At 52.7% G+C, this 17,263-nt stretch overlaps 1 protein-coding gene across 6 annotated transcripts in view; it reads right to left on the reverse strand.

Moving 5' to 3' along the window:
* PDE4B (phosphodiesterase 4B) overlaps positions 1–17,263 on the reverse strand; it is a 220,507-nt gene that overhangs the window by 14,953 nt on the left and 188,291 nt on the right. For 4 of the 6 annotated variants that reach the window (XM_057399212.1, XM_057399213.1, XM_057399214.1 and 1 more), the window contains one exon: positions 13,355–13,467. In XM_057399212.1, coding sequence (XP_057255195.1) covers positions 13,355–13,467 — 113 coding nt within the window. Of the gene's footprint in view, positions 1–7,995; positions 8,018–13,354; positions 13,499–17,263 lie in introns of those variants that run through there. The other 2 variants (XM_057399218.1, XM_057399217.1) reach the window with 2 other exon arrangements.

Genomic DNA, 17,263 nt, shown 5'->3' on the forward strand with positions numbered 1-17,263 from the left:
CAGTGCTGGGTCATGGGCTTCAGCTCACAAGGTCCCCAGTAAACTTCACGTCAACCAAGAGGGACAAAAGCCTTTTGAAACTCCTAAGAGAGACCTTAGTGATGGAGAGTGAGTGGCAGGAAGATAAGAACCAAGCAAAGAAAGCCCGTGGGAGGAGGAGAGCTCTGACCCCGTCATTCCTCACGCTGACGTACTTTGGCTGGTCACAAGCCCTGGCCACCAACACGTGGATGCTCCCATAGGCTCCCAGTGAAGCATGTGCTGAAACGCTGCCCTGGACCGAGGCCTTTATCTTCACAAGGAAAACACCACAATCAGATGATGACACAGACGCTTTCGGCAATGTTGAACCAGGCAGGTTTGCTATACAATCACCCCTTTCAGGCAAATAATCACAAGGGGTGGGCAAACAGCTGAAAAAATGCCTTTACCTCACAACTGCCTTCCTCCAGGACAAAGGGTGGCCGCTGCCTTCTCACACAGGCACAGAGCCATTACTTGGGTTCCACAAGGTCACCCAAGCCATCCGCAGCGGAGATGAGGCCAGATACAAGACTCTGGGGTTCTCCTATCTGATCTTTAAGCAGAAACCTGTCCCCTTCATCTCCTCCAGCAGCCTCGCTCCTGCTCTCTTTTCCAGGCTTTTCATTAGCAGCCTCTTATGAAGGCGAACAGCAGGATCCCAGTGCTGCTAAAAGCACTGCGGGGGCCAGACCCAGCCGAGACACCCACAGTGCTGTGAGAAAACACACATGCTTTGCAAAGCTCGCTGTGGTTTAACATCCGAGTGATGCTGGCACCTAAGGAGGGTTGCATAGAATCATAGAACCAACAAGGCTGGAAAAGCCCTTCAAGCTCACCCAGTCCAACCGTTCCCAGCCCTGCCACGGCCACCACTGCCCCATGGCACTGAGGCCTCCCCTCCATGCTGTGTGAACACTCGCAGGGACGGTGCCTGCAGCCCTGCCCTGGGCAGCCTGTTCCAATGCCTGAGCACCCTCTGGGGCAGGAATTGTTCCTCAGCTCCATCTAAACCTGCCCTGGGGCAGCTTGAGGCCGGTTCCTCTTGTCCCATCCCTTGTTCTTGGGAGCAGAGCCCAGCCCCTCCTGGCTCCATCCTCCTCTCAGGCACTTGTAGGGAGCCATCAGGTCCCCCCTGAGCCTTCTCTTCTCCACACTGAACCCCCCAGCTCCCTCAGCCCTTCCCCATCACCCTTGTGCTCCAGGCCCTGCTCCAGCTCCGCTGCCCTTCTCTGGCCCCGCTCCAGCACCTCAATGTCTCTCCTGTAGCGAGGGGCCCAGAGCTGAACACAGGATCCGAGGTGCAGCCTCACCAGGGGACAATCACTGCCCTGGCTCTGCTGCCACACTGGTGCTGGTACCTCAGGCCAGGATACCCTTTACTTCATAACACTGTACCTTTAAAAACCAACCCAGTTCAGCCATGGTGCACATGGAAACCATGATGTCTTCACTGCTCCCAGGGGGTATCTGGGACTATTCCTGAGCTTCCCTTGATGTGAGGATGCTCGGAGTGACACTGCTTGCTCTGAACTGCATTGCCATTTCCCTGCAGGCAGAGAAAGCAGGTCGCTGCCTCTGTCCAGATCGATGCCTGATGTCATGTGCAAAGCTCTGTAACGATCCCTTCGTTGAATTGATGTGACAGCAAAGGGTAAAACAAACAGATTGCAAGCTAGCGATGAGAAAATACCAACTGCTCTGCCACTGAGCAAACAGAAGTGTTGCTGCTTCAGAGAGCTCCTGCGTGGCCCTCAGCTTGGCAATTAGGATCGTGCCCATCAGCAACATAGGGAAACGTGCTCTTATTTTCATAATTAATAATAATCGCAGGGCCTTTTCCAAAGGAAATCAGCACTGCTAACTCCATGTGCAGATGGGAACTGAAAAATGCATGTGGCTGCAATAGGATGTACATGGGAGGGGATGGCCACCCCACTCCAAGGGGGTCTTCATTGAATCACAGACTGGTTTGGGTTGGAAAGGGCCTTAAGATCATCCACTTCCAACCTGTTGCCACGGGCAGGGACACCTTCCACTAGATCATGTAACCCAAGGCTCTGGCCTTGAACACTGCCAGGGATGGGGCAGCCACAGCTTCTCTGGGCACCCTGTGCCAGCGCCTCAGCACCCTCACAGGGAAGAGCTTCTGCCTGAGATCTAACCTGAATTTTCCCTGTTTAAGTGTGAACCCATCACCCCTTGTCCTGTCACTCCAGTGCCTGACAGAGTCCCTCTGCAGCATCCATCCTTAAAAAGAAGCAAAACCAAGAGGCAGGCTTAGTGCTCCCGTCTCTGTACCCCAATTTGACCACGGGACCGTGCAATGAACTGATGAAAAGAGTGCCGATAACATGCGTAAGACGAAGCCCCAGCCGAGGTCTGTATTAACCAACCAGCCGTGGTGCTCCAGCTGACCTTCCCGGCAAGTCACAGAGGTCTAAAACCATCTGGAGGCTTGTGCGAGAAAACGCCATCGCATCGCGTGGAGCCTTCCTGGTTTGCATGCTCTGCAGTAACTGCACAAGGCATCTGAAGCAAATTAAGTCTCCCAGAAATTGAATCACTCTTTGATTACCAGCAGTGACCCTTTTTCGTGCGTGCTCTGCTAGAGGGAATCACAGTTTCTTTCCAGCATCCCAGTCATGTGTGTGTGTGGCAATTTCCTTGATTACTGTTGGGAAAGTTCCCTCGCAGTTCCCCTCCTGGCTGCCCACGCTGCTGCTCCTGCCTTCCCTGCACTGCCACTTGCAATGCTGGCTTGGGGCTGAGCGCTGGCCCCAGCACAAGGCTCGGCAAGGGCACGACCATGGGGACCTCTGTGGTGGCATCGGCACCGAGCGCATGGCAGCTCCTTCAGCCCATCCTAACCAAACGCTCTGCAGGTGAAGCTCACCTGCCCTCTTTTTGGGCTGAGGAAGAAGATTTGGCCTGGTTTATGGTAGGATTTACCAGATTTAGGAGGCCAAGCAAGCCTGGAGTGCACTGGCTCCAGGGCTACCACGTGTGATATGGGGTGGAGCCCAGGGCAGCATCCAGCCCCAGTGTTTCAGTGTGGAAAATCCCACCTTCGTGGCTCCTTATGGAAGAAACAGATCTCCTCCTTTCCCAGGAAGGTCAGGGAGAGCCACACAGAGGCACACACAGTTCTTGGCCTTTCCAGCCCCATGCTGTTACTCCTGTTCCTATTCCCCCTTGGAGTAGGGCATGAGAGGTGTTGCTGGTGCTTTACAGGGAAAAGAAAGACAGGAGGATGGATCTGCTGCTGATGTAAAGCCTTTGAAGTCAATTTATACCAGCTGGGGTTCCCTGAGGCCAAGAGTCCTTATGCAAAGAGGCTGCTTAAAAAAGCTGTAGTCCTCTGCAGGAGCTGAGGGCAATTTCAAGATAAAAGAGCTGCTGAGATGCTGTGGGCTCCAGCCTGGAGAACCTGAGGAGAGTGGGGTCCCACCCCACACTTTGATGAGGAATCTCGGTGCAGATCTCCAGTGTGTAAAGATGTTTATAAACTGTGTTCCCGGCGACCCACCCTTCTGACGCAAACATCACGTCCCTCGCTCCTCGAGACCTCAGAACAAAGGGGTTTGTGGTACCAGGGCTCCTCTCGCCTTTGATTTCCACCCAAAGGCAGCTGGGCTGAAGCCTCCTCGGAGTAATTGCCCTGGTAAATTAGTACAGGTCCAGAGGCACAATTAAACTATGGTGGATCTGTTTTAACAGCTTTTCTCCTGGGAGTAAGTGGATGGCCAGCCCTGGGAGCTGGGAAGAGTTGACACTCACCTGCCTGTGTGACGGAGCAGGAACGGGAGTCCAGCCGGAAATCATTTACACACAGGAGGGAAATTACTCATCCGTGGATACAGCAACCAGGTCCAGGAGTGAATGCGCAATGCTTTTGTCTGGAGCCCTGGTTACTCAAGGGGAATGGATGTGACACTCGTGTGCTACTAGAGATTTGAAACTGAGATTCAGCTCATTGTCTGTATTTGAGAGCTAGAAGATGGGTTTGTTAATCCCTAGCCCTCTCTTCCCAACGTGAATACCTCATTCCTGTATTGCACACAGGCACCTAACCCTTAGGCAGACAAAACTCCAGGAGCTAAGACTTTGCGTGGGCACAGGCAGAGTGATGCTAACTGGGTGCGATGCCGGGTACCCCTGGGCAGAACCAGACCTGGTAATTGTGCTCCTAAGAGGTCCAGGAAGCACATCTCTGGCACACCAACACCGTGTAACTTGCAGAAGGCAGTTCTTCATTCCTCTGGGGTTTATCCCAAACTACATTTGGAAAACATGGGGTGGTGCTGGCACACGGTGCCCAGAGGAGCTGTGGCTGCCCCATCCCTGGCAGTGTTCAAGGCCAGGTTGGACACAGGGGCTTGGAGCAAGCTGCTCGTGGCAGGGGTTGGAACTGGGTGAGCTTTAAGGTCCCTTCCACCCAAAGCACTCTGGCATCCTACGAAAACCTGTGGATTCTGGAGTGCTGGAGCATTTCTTTTGTTGTTTCTTCCAAGGTTTGCAAGTCAAAAGAGTTAAAAATCTCTGCTTTACAGGAACAGTAACTGGATCACAATCTGCCTTTTCCTGACATTACCTCACTTACAGAAACTGTGTCAAACGCATTCTCGGCTGTCCTTGTTCCTTCGTAATTCCCATTGATTTTCCTTTTTAAGCACTCCCACGAAGGACAGTGGGATGGGGCATTTCAAAGTTTAAAGAAATAACGAGCCCGTTTCACACAAGAGAACACTTTCAGGCACCTTGCAGTGCCTGCAGAAAAGCGGGATGGTTGCAGTCAACTATCAGTCATTAAAGAAATCAAATGCTTTTTCAGCTCTTTCTTAGTTGTTGTTTCCTAAAACAATATAGTTTTTAATGTGCTAGAAACTATTTTTAATGAGATACAAAGTACTATTTGTTTTTTGGGGTTTTCTTGTTTTCCCTTCAGCTTATTTTTTAAACCAAAAAGTAAACAGAGGGTTATGAAATCTCCAATTTCACATCAAAGGCGAGTTGATTTATATATGTGTTCAAAGGCAGACTTGAAAGGAGTAACATCATGACCAACTTGTTGGCCTGATGTTATTAGAATAATTTAAAAATCCACAATGTAAATGTTGATAAATAAATAGCACGTTGCCATAAATCAGCATGTGGCTGCTCATGAAAGCACTGAGCTCTATCTGATGTAGACAGAGCAATATTCAGATTTTACCAGTGAAGTTTAGCGTTTCTGAAAGCAGCAGAACCTCCCTGGGGTGGGACGGATTGATGCAACACAGGGCTTCAGAAGTGATGGAGTGGAACCTGAAGCAGGAGCTTTAGCACCGGTACCAGTTCCAGCTCATTTCCAGACAAATGAGACTTGAAACATGCAAATTGCATTCAAATGCTGGAAAGGAACAACTCCCCATAGGATCCTGCCCAAGGAGAGTGTTGTGAATTAGCACTGCCTAGAAATGATACTGGATTTCCTTATTGAAAAGCAGGTTCGGGGCATGTTACTCACTTACTGGGAACAGGTAGGGCAGAGGAAAAACCCCCTCCACCCGCTGCTGAGGAATGGGTAAGGTCATGGAGAAACTACCCTGTTTGCTTTCCTGAAAGCGGATGTGTCATGTGTTTGTAAGGTGTGCCCTGCCCGCTGGAGCTGTGGTTGGCACAGGGAGAAAACGCCTGCCATGCCCTGCAGGGACAAATCTGCTCAGCACCTCCTGGATGCGGGCAGTCCTGCAGCGCCTGGTGCCGAGGAATTCAAGTCTTGGTGTATCCAGCACCGTCGTGTTTGGTACCCAACAGCCCTCGGTTTGGATTTATGTTTGTTGGGATTGATATGGGGTAGCAGGGCTGAGAGAGTTGAAGATTTCATGCTGCACGGTGTGACGAAGCACATGGTGTGTATCTTCTTGGGTGGAAAAGACATTACTAATCCTCGGCTGGATTAGACATTCAGAAGCTCTTCCCTGTGAGGGCGGTGAGGCACAGGGTGCCCAGAGAAGCTGTGGCTGCCCCATCCCTGGCAGTGTTCAAGGCCAGGTTGGACACAGGGGCTTAGAGCAAGCTGCTCTGGTGGAAGGGGTCCCTGCCCGTGGCAGGGGTTGGAAATGGATGAGCTTTAAGGTCCCTTCCAATATAAACCATTCTGTGAAGACCCGTAGCAGCAGGGTATGGCCCAGGCTGCAGCTTGAACTGAAGCTTTGGCTTCCTTTGGAAGCAGCTCAGATTGGTTTCTGCTTTATCCAAAACGCTCTTCCTGTAATTAAATAAGTCTCTTCTAGTCAATTAATACACACAGCTAGACCTGGAGTCTACAGATCAGCTTATTCGATTTGGTATGGGTTTCCTCACCAGTAAGTACCAAACTGCACACAGCAGGAGCTCTCAACCGGACACAAGCTCAGCAGTGATCCCCTGGGAACCACACTCTCTCTCCATCATTAGAAGGTGCATTTTGTAACATAAACCAAATTGTAAGGAGGAAAGAGCCCACAAATGGCACGTTAGAGGGAAGAGGTAACCCCCACATTAGCACCACTTCTTCCCGCGTGGCTGAGCACAGCGCGATGAGCGCTCATAGAGGTTTTTCACCCCAGCCCTGCTTTGATTCTTCACTCCAACAAGAGGCGAGAAAGTAAAGCCAGAAATAAGCAAATAAACCACGTTTGTGCTGCAAAATCACTTTTACAGAGTGGTGGAAAACTGTTTGTCATGTTAGCTGCAAGAGGAAAATCAGGAGGAAGAGATGCCGAGTGCCAGCCTGGGCTGAAGGCTTGGAAGCACCAGCAGAATGGAAACCTACAGCAGCTCGTTTGTTGGTCTGAAGTTGATTAAAGAAAGACCTGATGCAGCTGACAACATCTGTGGCCTGGAGAGCAGCGAGTGCTCCAGGAGGCTACAGATCTCAGACCAAAATCTGCTGTCAGTCACACCCATGCAAACCACACTGCTGAAGCCTCGAGTGCTAAAGGAAGCCAAAGGACTACGTCAAGAGCCCACAAATGAAAGCAGCTCCTCAGCCTCTCGCCCTGCTGGGGAGCAGCAGAGGGACCCCTGCTCCCCCTGCCATAGGCGATGCTGGACCCTCGGATGAAATATACCTGGATTATATTCTCAACCTTCAGGACAAAAACAACTGAGAGGGAAGAGCATTTGTCATTTAACAAGAGAGCAATGCAATTAAAGAGGGGATTTTGTTAATCGTATGAAGCAGCAATTTAAAATTCATTTAAATTTGAGTCAGGCTCTGCAGTCATCATTTAGGCAAATCCAATGGGGTTTTACCTGAGTAGGAGAACAGGCTTTGGAAAATTCAAACAGCTTTGTGCCCTCAGATGACTTTTCCAAGGTGCCCATGATGAGAAAAAACTCTGGTAGCTTCTAATTGACGGAGGTCTGGTTTGCTTCAGAAAACACAGGCTAAAGAGCAAGACATCAGTATGGCTCCACTACAGCAGTATCTCCTCCAAAACCTGTGGCAGTTGGTCCTGCCAAAATGAAAATGAGCCTAATGCAAGCACCAAAACCCTCCAGAAAGCACTAATTCATGTAAATAGATTTAAATGAAAACTCCTCCTCGCACAGAGATAGGCAAATGATTTGCAGAGTAACTTTTCCGCAGCGTTTGCCCAGCTGGGCTAAACCAGCAGCAAGGTGAGGCACTACTTGTTTGTTTGCTTTAAACACGGAGCAAAGGCTTTAATCAGAGGAATCTCTCCCTCTAAGAGCTCTGACGGATGAGCCTTGAAACCAGTACATCTCCACAACATGTCCTGGCTTTGATAACACCACATCTTTCAATTAGGTTTCACTTAGCGCAAACGTTTTGCTCACCAGCTGCCTCACCGAAAGCAATTGCTTTGCAGCTGGCTGAAAAATGAGGAGTTTGGAGCCAGGCTGTAGGATCCTGGTGCACAAAATCAGCGTCAGGATGAGGACTACTCCAAGGGTTAAATCTGCCTCTGAAACCCAACTCACCCTCATCCTAAGAGATGCTTCTCCTCTGAGGTTTCGTGCGTCTCCAATATCCCCACTTCACTTGCGGAGAGGTCACTGCTCTGAACAGTTACTCACTCTCCAGTCCTGCCCTCAAATCATGATTCATTTTGAACCTGCCTTTGAGCTACTATTTATTTAAGCCCCACCCTAATGTGTTGTAACGTCAAAGTCTGAGAATGCAGAACTTTCAAACCCAGCGCATCCTACAAGCAGAGATGTTTAAAGGACACCCTAGAAGGTCCTGGGCACCGGCATGTCCCTGTGGATCATAGAATCTGGGAATGGTTTGTGTTGAAGGGACCTCATCTGGGTCCAGCCCCTGCCATGGACAGGGACACCTTCCACTAGAGCAGCTTGCTCCAAGCCCCTGTGTCCAACCTGGCCTTGAACGCTGCCAGGGATGGGGCAGCCACAGCTTCTCTGGGCATCTCGAAAGGTGGTGCTGGCTCCTGACACTGTCCTGACGCTTTTCATAAGGGTGCAGCTATCCAATATTTAATATCTGAATCAGTTATCCAAGATACCTGGCAACTGACAGCCCAGAGGGCTCGCAAGACCAACAGATGAGACTGCTAAATAAGCCCACGTATGGCTCCACTATCCCACCCCACTCAAGACATATTTGATCTAATCAGAATGATTTAGAGGCCAAAGAGCAAGGGAGGAGCAATAGGATGGATACAGAGACAGCTACCCTAAAAGTCCATTTATGATAGCGATAAGAACTGATTGATGCACAGGAGGTGACTCAAAGCCAGGTCCCCAAGCCTCGAGGGGTTTCAGTCAGAGCCCCGGTGCAGAGCTGCCTCCTCACCCAGGACTTCACTGGAACCTCATGTTCACCACTGCCAAATGCCTCTGTCAAAAACCTCAGCTCTCACATCCCGCATAGCTTTGCCTTAAGAAATACAGCGCCGTGTCCCCCCAGAACAAGGACATCCTCAGGACAGATGAAAAAGCAACCAGATAAAACAAAAGCTAGAGCGAATATTCCCAGCCTCAGACAGAAGCAGCTCCCACCTACCGCAGTTCTCAAGGAGCATCCCGATCGCCGAGGTCCTGCTCTGCAGCCAGCAGCTGTATGGCTCAGAAACAGTTAAACCACCGCCGACGTCAAACCGACACGGGCAACTGCGTTAGGGCTCTGCAGGGACCAGCTCTGCAGGGACCACGTGGAGCAATGCCAGGGGCTGCTCCGACCGTCGCAGATCCCCGTTTCCATAACGTGAGTCCCCGGGCGAGGGGAATACCGGCTCCGGAGCTCAGTGATTCATCCCGGCTTGTAAAAACAGGAGACGTGGAAGTCTCTTTGTTTCGCTGGCTGCTGCACAGGCGAACAAGCCTCTCTTTGTGCGGCGCTCCGGCTATTTTAAAGCACGTTAAACAAAGGAAGTTCCAGCGAAAGACTAAACAGCTCGGCACCGCTTAAGGGAAACATCACGTACAAAGAGGGCAAGATTTGGGGCTGATGGCCGGGCAGGAGATGGGAGAGCAGCGTGGAGGCTGTGCAGCGCGGCACATACGCCGCTGGCACTCGGCCCCGCACCGCACTCGACCTCTACCACTCCACCGCGGAGTTTACATTAGTGTCCAGATGTTTATTTAGCCGCTGGCTCCTGAACGCTAGGTGCGGCCTCGCTCCTCTTTCTGACCAAAATGCCCTTGGAAAAAACAAGCAAAATGACATCAGTTGTGTTTATCTTAACAGCTTCTGGCCCACAAGCGACCAAGATAGGAGTGTGGAGCCCCAGCGTGCCCTCAGCCGCTGCCCCAAAACGGCCTTGGGTGGCAAGGTTTGGGTTGGGTTATCCCGCACTTGGGAGTAACGGAGACGTCTCTAAGAGCTGAGAGAAGAGAGCTTAAGGATTTAGTCTGCAGTGGTGGCAGGGAACAGGCTGGGTGTTGAAAGTTCTGAGGGCACAAGGCAGGCACCCTGACGACAACACCTCTGCCTACTCAGAATCAAAACATCCCCACAGACCACAAATTACGTTATCTGCCCATTTGCTTACTCAATGGACTGAAAAGCTCTGAATAAGACTGAATTTAAGGGGGTGGAAAGGTGCTGCTTAGGTCTGTTCAATATATCTGTTTTACCTGTGATCTGGGCTCTATTCTGCACGGACTAGCAGGCGGATGTTGAGATAAACCACATTTTCTCCATCCTTCATTTCTACAGTAAGTTCTAAAAACTTGGAGCTGGCCAGAGCAGCTTCAGCTGGGAAAAATGCTTGCTCCTTTTTATGACCCCGGGGATGGATGATCCTGTCCTCCCCAGATCCCAAATTAGGTAATAGAGCCGAGGGGTCCTGCAGGACAAGTGGGGCTGTGGACAGCTGCCTATGTCAAATGCAGCATTACAGGGTGGCCACCAAGAGAGAAAATCCCCTGTCTTTTATCAGCAGGCTCATGACTCACAAATCCTTCAGAGCCCCAGCAGTTGCCTGAGCTGGAAGCTGGAGAGGGAGATAAATGCAGGGGAAAAAGCCTGTATGTGTTATAATGAGGTAAAGATGTGCTGCCTGCTTCTACAGGCAGCGCTGAGCGCCTCTGAGCTTTCTGCAGGTCATTCTGTTGCACTGCAAACTGCAGTACCATACTCTGCTCACAGCAAAAGACAGTGTTAGGAAATCAATTCCCTTCACGTCGGTGGCATTCCCTGCAAGCAGGGAGTTTTCCAGGCAGTTAGTTGGGAAGTTGAGGCATTGTGCATGGGCAGCGGCTCTGTAGCAGAGGCTGGCAGCTGGAGCACGGACTCTGCTCTGGTAAATGCATCAGGACTCATGGATGCTGCCAACACACCCAGGGCACAGAGCTCCCCTCTGCCAGTTTATGTCTGATCCCTGCTCTGGCCCTGCAAGGTCCCACTGTGGAAGCAGCGCCGCTCCCCTGGCTCACGCTGATGTCAGTGCAACCAGGCTGTTAGCTCACAGCAAGATCAGCTCCTCATTTCCTCACTCCTCCGGTAATTAACTCACACCTTCCAAAAAGCACACGCACATGTTTGAACCCATGCTTTCCAAACCCCATCAGCTTAGAGCCAGGATGCATCCCACATGGCATCATCCATCCATCCCCCCCCCCCTTTCAGCAATTCCTTTCTGGAGCAGGACTTCCGAGAATCCCCTTGCAAACACGTATGCCGCCATCCTCCCCCTCTGCCTCGCTGTTGTTGCAACTCTGGGTTTTCTAAACTACGTCTGTCAGGAAGGAGACAGGAAATTCGAGTCACACTTGCAACAGCTGTGCCATGCCTACTATCAGTCGCAAATGACGTAGTTTGGCTTGGGTGGCGTGGGGCCAGGAACTCGGCGGAGCGGAGGTCAGGGAGATAGGTCACTGTTTATACTGCTCTGCGCTTGGGAGCATGCCGAGCCCATTTGCTTTCTTCCTATCTCTACTGTTTCTCTTTCCGTTTTTCTTTAATAACGTGGAGCCCAAGCATCCTGTTTTCAAAACATCGGACTCGTTTGCTGTTTACCGGTGACAAATTCAAATGCCTCTGAGCGGAGCTGGCACTTGAATGGGTCACTTGGCTCCGGGACAGACAAGGACCGCTGCAGCCTCCTCCTCAAGATGCACATTTCAAACCCAACAGCTTCTCACACTGCAAGATCGCCCTGCAGATAGCATCTGCCACCAAAACCACAAACTCCCAAATGAATGTGTGTCCCTGTTCATCACTGATGAGGAAAGGAACCAAGCTGTGAGGCCATTTTAGGCTTCTCATTTGCTGATGAAAATGATACTGGAAGTTGACCAAAAAGCCCAGACATGTCAGAAACTGGTTGTGAAAGAACAGTTTGGGGAACCTTTTGCTCGGCTCTGCTCTAAATCATTTGCACACGGAGGAATCACAACTTTTAGTCACTACGATAAGCAATTTAGTGAGTCTTTCACCATCACAAGTCCAGCTTTGGCACTCAGCAGGAAGAAAATCAACTCCAAATGAAGGGCTTTAGTGTCCACACTGGAGGTGCAGCCTCCTCTGCAGCCTGAACCTGTTCCAGCTTTCACCCTGGCTTCCCTCAACACAAACTCAGGAAAAAAACTATATTCCTTTCTTGAAAGCTGGGTCTATAAAACTTTTATTGCTTCCTTTGCCCCTGCACATCGCGGCAATCGCAAACAGAGGAGGAAGCTGAAATAACACGGGATTCCTTAGCACAACTTTTTCCATAAAATCAAGTTGGTGATTCAGCATTTCATTAATTCCCAATTAATGGAAAAAAAAACCAGTAATATCGGGTTCCTGCAGCACAACTCAGAACTGGGTTTGACCACGGCCACTGGTCAAAGGCATGGCTGCAGCAGGCACAGCCCCTGTCCCAAAGGCGGGGGAGCCACCCTGGGGCTCTGACCCTCTCCATGGGACAAGGCACGGCTGTAAACGCTGCCTTAAAGCCTGGGTGCAAACCAGGGCTCGCCAAACCAAGGCAGAGATGGGGGGAGCCGCCAAGCGCTGCCCCAGGGGAGGGAGCGACTCCTTCCAGCAGCATCACCCGGGCGACTTACGGTCTGCCCTGGGGAGATGCTGCAGAGAAGGAGCTTGGCTGATGCTCTGGCTCGGAGGGACGGAGCTGGGGAGCCCGGCTCCAGCACTGGGGGGAAGGGGGGGGGGGGGATGCGGGGGTGTGGAGGAGGAACACCAACTTCCAGCACTTCACCAGGGCGTTCAGACCTCGCACTTCGCTTTCCTTCCCCTCTGCTGCTCCTCAGTGTACTCCTGGGACTCTCCTCTCCCTCCTGCTCCTGACTCGCAGCACAAGGCACTGCTCTTTATGTTAGCACCTCACTCCTCGCAGCGAACTCAATTTCCCTTTTCGCTCACGGCTCATTAAACCCCCCCTAAAAGACGAAAATAAGGTGGCGGGAGGCGGGGGAGCAGCTCATTCCCGCTCCACAGTCCTTGACTTCGCACCCTCCTCATGTGCTGGCAAGCGGTGCGGAGCCAGCCCACCACATTAACCCCCAAATCAAAAGCTTACCGAAAGGACATAACAGCAATAAAATAACGCACCACGATGTTTAGAGTTTGCCGTTATTACGGCCAGGCAACAATGAAGACGATTGAAATCTGATGTGATAATTTGTTAAAAGCGGCGGTTTTTACAGTGTTCCTGGTTAAATCGGTTCCGAAGGGACCGGCGCTCACTGAAAGCTCTCTGACTTCTCAGGAGCGAGCCTGGCTCGTTACGGGGGAGTCAGAGAGGTGCGGGTCGCACCCGCCGCCAGTTTTATCTGCGGGGGAAACCCGCATCTCTTTCCCGGGGGTAACCTGGAGTTACTCTCCCGCACACCTCGCTGCCGCGCACCGCATCCCCGCCGCTCCGCTCACCTTGTTGGATGCCATCTCACTGACGGAGCGGTAGGTCTGGATGGTCTCCAGCTGATCCAGGCACCAGTCGAGCTCCTCCAGCGTCTCCATGGCCAGCTTCTGGTAGGGCTCCTCTGCGAAGAGGCACACGGACATGTACTCGGGCTGGCGCGGCTGCAGGCTCTCCATGCCGGGGCCACCGCCAGCGCCGCCGGAGGTGCCGCACCGCTCCCTCATCATGCGGCCGCCGCTGCGCTCCCCTCGCCGCCGGCGAGCAAATCCCCGCCCGCCGCTGGCACCCGGCACGGCCCCGGTCCCGGCCGCCCGCCCCGGCCCGCCCCGGCCCCGCCCTACCCCCGCGGGACGGGGAACCGGGCGCCCCCGGGCAGGGCCAGGCCGGGCTGCGGGAGCGAAGGGTGCCCCCACCCCGGCTGCTGCGGGACCCGGGACAAGCGCGCTGCGCCCGCCCGCGACGCGGGTCCTGCGCCAGCCCCGCTCCCCAACCTCACCGGGTCCTGCTCCCCATCAGCCCCGCACCTCAACCCTGTCTGGTCCTGCTCTCCCCATCAGCCCCGCTCCCAACCACTCCTGGTCCTGCTCTCCCCATCAGCCCCGCTCCCAACCACTCCTGGTCCTGCTCTCCCCATCAGCCCCGCTCCCAACCACTCCTGGTCCTGCTCTCCCCATCAGCCCCGCTCCCAACCACTCCTGGTCCTGCTCTCCCCATCAGCCCCGCTCCCAACCACTCCTGGTCCTGCTCTCCCCATCAGCCCCGCTCCCAACCACTCCTGGTCCTGCTCTCCCCATCAGCCCCGCTCCCAACCACTCCTGGTCCTGCTCTCCCCATCAGCCCCGCACCCCAACCCTGCCTGGTCCTGCTCTCCCCATCAGCCCCGCTCCCAACCACTCCTGGTCCTGCTCTCCCCATCAGCCCCGCTCCCAACCTCTCCTGGTCCTGCTCCTCACCAGCCCCGCACCTCAACCCTGCCTGGTCCTGCAACCTAACCCCAGAAGCCCTGTACCCCAGCTGTGCCTGGCCCCGCTCCCCTCCAGCCCTCCTCCCTAACCTGAACAGCCCTGCTCCCCAGCCCTGCTTGGTCGTGGCTTTCCAGCCCCACCAGTCCTGCTCCCCAACCCTGCTAGCCCTTCTCCCTAATCCTGCCTGGTCCTGCTCCCCGCCAATCCCTGCTCCCCAGTCCCACCAACCATCAACCCTGCTCCTGTCAGTCCTGGCTCTCCAGCTCTGCTGCTGTTGCTCCAACCAGCCTTGACCATGCATCCCACCAGCCCCACACCTGATGGTACCACTGCAGTGCTGTTCTACTGTGCTCCCCCCAGGCCCTGCACCCCAACCCTGCCAGCCCTGTTCCCTGCTCCCACCAAGTTCTGCTGCTTGACCCTGCCGCAGGCCAGCGGGCTCCTGAGCAGCTCTCAGCACAGAAGTTCGGGTTTACATAAGCGGATACAGTGAATCATACAATCTCCCCATGCTTGTAACTGCTTCTCGTAACAGCGGTGACATGTGCTTACCACATAAATCTGTCAAAGTTAATGGATTCAGCATTTCTGATGGCACTGGCCAAGCAGGTAACAGTGACATCAGAGGTCAGGATTGCTGCCACAGACTAGCAGCAATGCATCTGCTGTGCAGTGCACACACTGCATTCACATATGTCTCGTGTGTGTACACCCTTGTCATCCCTGTCACACGCTGGTTGGGGCTGCATGGGGTGTGCTCCTCCTCCAAGGCCGCCCAGGTCCTTGGGAGAGGAACTGCACCTCAAGCTGCCATCCATCCACCTGCCTTCACAAGGAGAGATTCTCCTCATTCCCCATCCTCATCAAGCACTGCGCAGCATTAGAAGTTCTGTATAGAGACCATGCGTTCATCATAGAATCCCAGACTGCTTTGGGTTGAAGGGACCTTAAAGCTCATCCACTTCCAACCCAGCCTGTCCATACAGTCCCAAGCCCCTCTCCAGGTTTCCTGCAGCCCCTTCAGGCACTGGAGCTGCTCTAAGGTCTCCCCTTCAGGAGCCTTCTCTTCACGTGGCAGACAAAGAATCACTGCCAAGGAGTAATTCAGCAATGAACTCACAGGGAGCACTTGGCACAGGCACACTTTAAAGATTCAGTAAATCTGAACCCTTGTGGCACTGGAAGTTAATGTTTTTTCTGGGCTCACAGAGCTCCAAACATGGCAAGTAATCTTGTTCTTGCATACTTGTGTGATACATACATCAAAAAGCAGGTGGCAATGGCCAAAACACACAGGACTGGGGTGTATTTTCCTTTCTAAGACACCTATTCTCTATCAGCTACTTTATCATGTCAATGAGTTGCCCTGGAAGGGCTCAAATTCCTTGTAATAGAAAACGTTTGCATTGATAAAACTAACTGGGCTAAATCGTGATTTTAGGAACAGGGAAAACAATCTCCTCTGCCCAAGTGAAGAGGAGCTGCCCGTACGTTTAACTAAGGCACTGTGCTGCATCCCATGTGTCCTCCAGCTCCAAGGGGCTCACAGAGGGGAGAGCCTGTGACACCAGACCCTAATTTAGCCCTTTGGGGTTCTCCAGCCTTGGCCAGGGTCAGGGTTGTGGGACCCACTGTCCCAGCAGCTCCTCCTAAATCTTCCATTCACTTAAATCTCTGACAGAGCCCTCAGAACACAAATCAAACCTCAAGATTCATAGAATCCCAGCCTGGTTTGTGTTGGAAGGGACCTTAAAGCTCCTCCAGCTCCAACCCCTGCCACAGGCAGGGACCCCTTCCACTAGAGCAGCTTGCTCCAAGCCCCTGTGTCCAACCTGGCCTTGAACACTGCCAGGGATGGGGCAGCCACAGCTTCTCTGGGCACCCTGTGAGCTCCAGAGCTGATGATGGGTCCAGGCTACTCCCTTGGTTTGTTTGTTGAGTTTTGGGTAATAAAAGAAGACAAAATAAACCAAAACAAAATGCACAATCAAGGGAAGAGGGTACATATCCAGCCCCATCCCTCCCTGTGAGCCGCTCTGCTGCTCCACTTCAGAACACCTGAGCAGTGGGGGGGGGGTCCCTCCAGGCTGAAGCCTCCTTTGCCTATGTAAAAGCATTATCACTCACGGAGGCCTTTTCAGCAAAATCATTTAGAGGCCAATAGAAGGACGATTGAATTGCAGATGCTTTGAGGACCACCACTTAGTGTATCTCCAGTCCTTCCAGTGGCAAAGATGGAGTAGGGTGATAGTGACCAGTTCTGCCTAAGTACCATTTTAAGATAGAAAAAAGGTGAGTCCTGCTGCTGTTGGGAGGTGTTTGGGGCCCACCCTCCAAGTGTATTTCCATCTAAAAGCACTTTTCCTTCAGAACTTGCTTTGTCTGACACTACCCACCCTGCCCATTCCCACCGGCCTGCCCACAGCCCCGCCTGGCTCTGGGGACCTGGGAATCTGCATCAGCCCACCCTGGAATGGCTCTTCTGAAATTCCTCAGTGTCTCCTGGGTTTGCCTGATCTAAGGATTTGTTCAATCATTCCCTTAAGCAAAGGAGTCCTGAGAAGGGAGGTCCTGATGATGTGTGTGCCTCCTTCCAGCAGCGTGCATGCATCTCAGCTCCTGCACCCTCCTTGGTCTTCAGCCCCTCATTCCTCAGCCTGCTGCAGGGGTTTAGCTCCATTTCCTTGGCCAGTAGCTCCATCAAACATACCACATTCCTATGAGTTCCAAGAAATCGGTCAAGCAGACTAGAAATTGTTGTCCTTCTTGACAGAAGGAGGACACCCCGAGCTCAACGCTTCCTAGAAACTCACTGTCTCCCAAGCCACTTTCTATGTAATCCAGGCTGAGCCCAATCAAACTGGAAACCCCAACTGTTATCAAAGCAGCCCTCCTTGGGCTTGGACAACTGTTAACTCCATTGTGTTAAACTGGTGTGCACATTTACAGATG

The sequence above is a fragment of the Pezoporus wallicus genome, unplaced genomic scaffold, assembly GCF_028554395.1.
Source record: "Pezoporus wallicus isolate ANWC-B61680 ecotype Strahan unplaced genomic scaffold, APGP_CSIRO_Pwel_v1 contig_11395, whole genome shotgun sequence".
Taxonomy (NCBI): Eukaryota; Metazoa; Chordata; class Aves; order Psittaciformes; family Psittacidae; genus Pezoporus; species Pezoporus wallicus.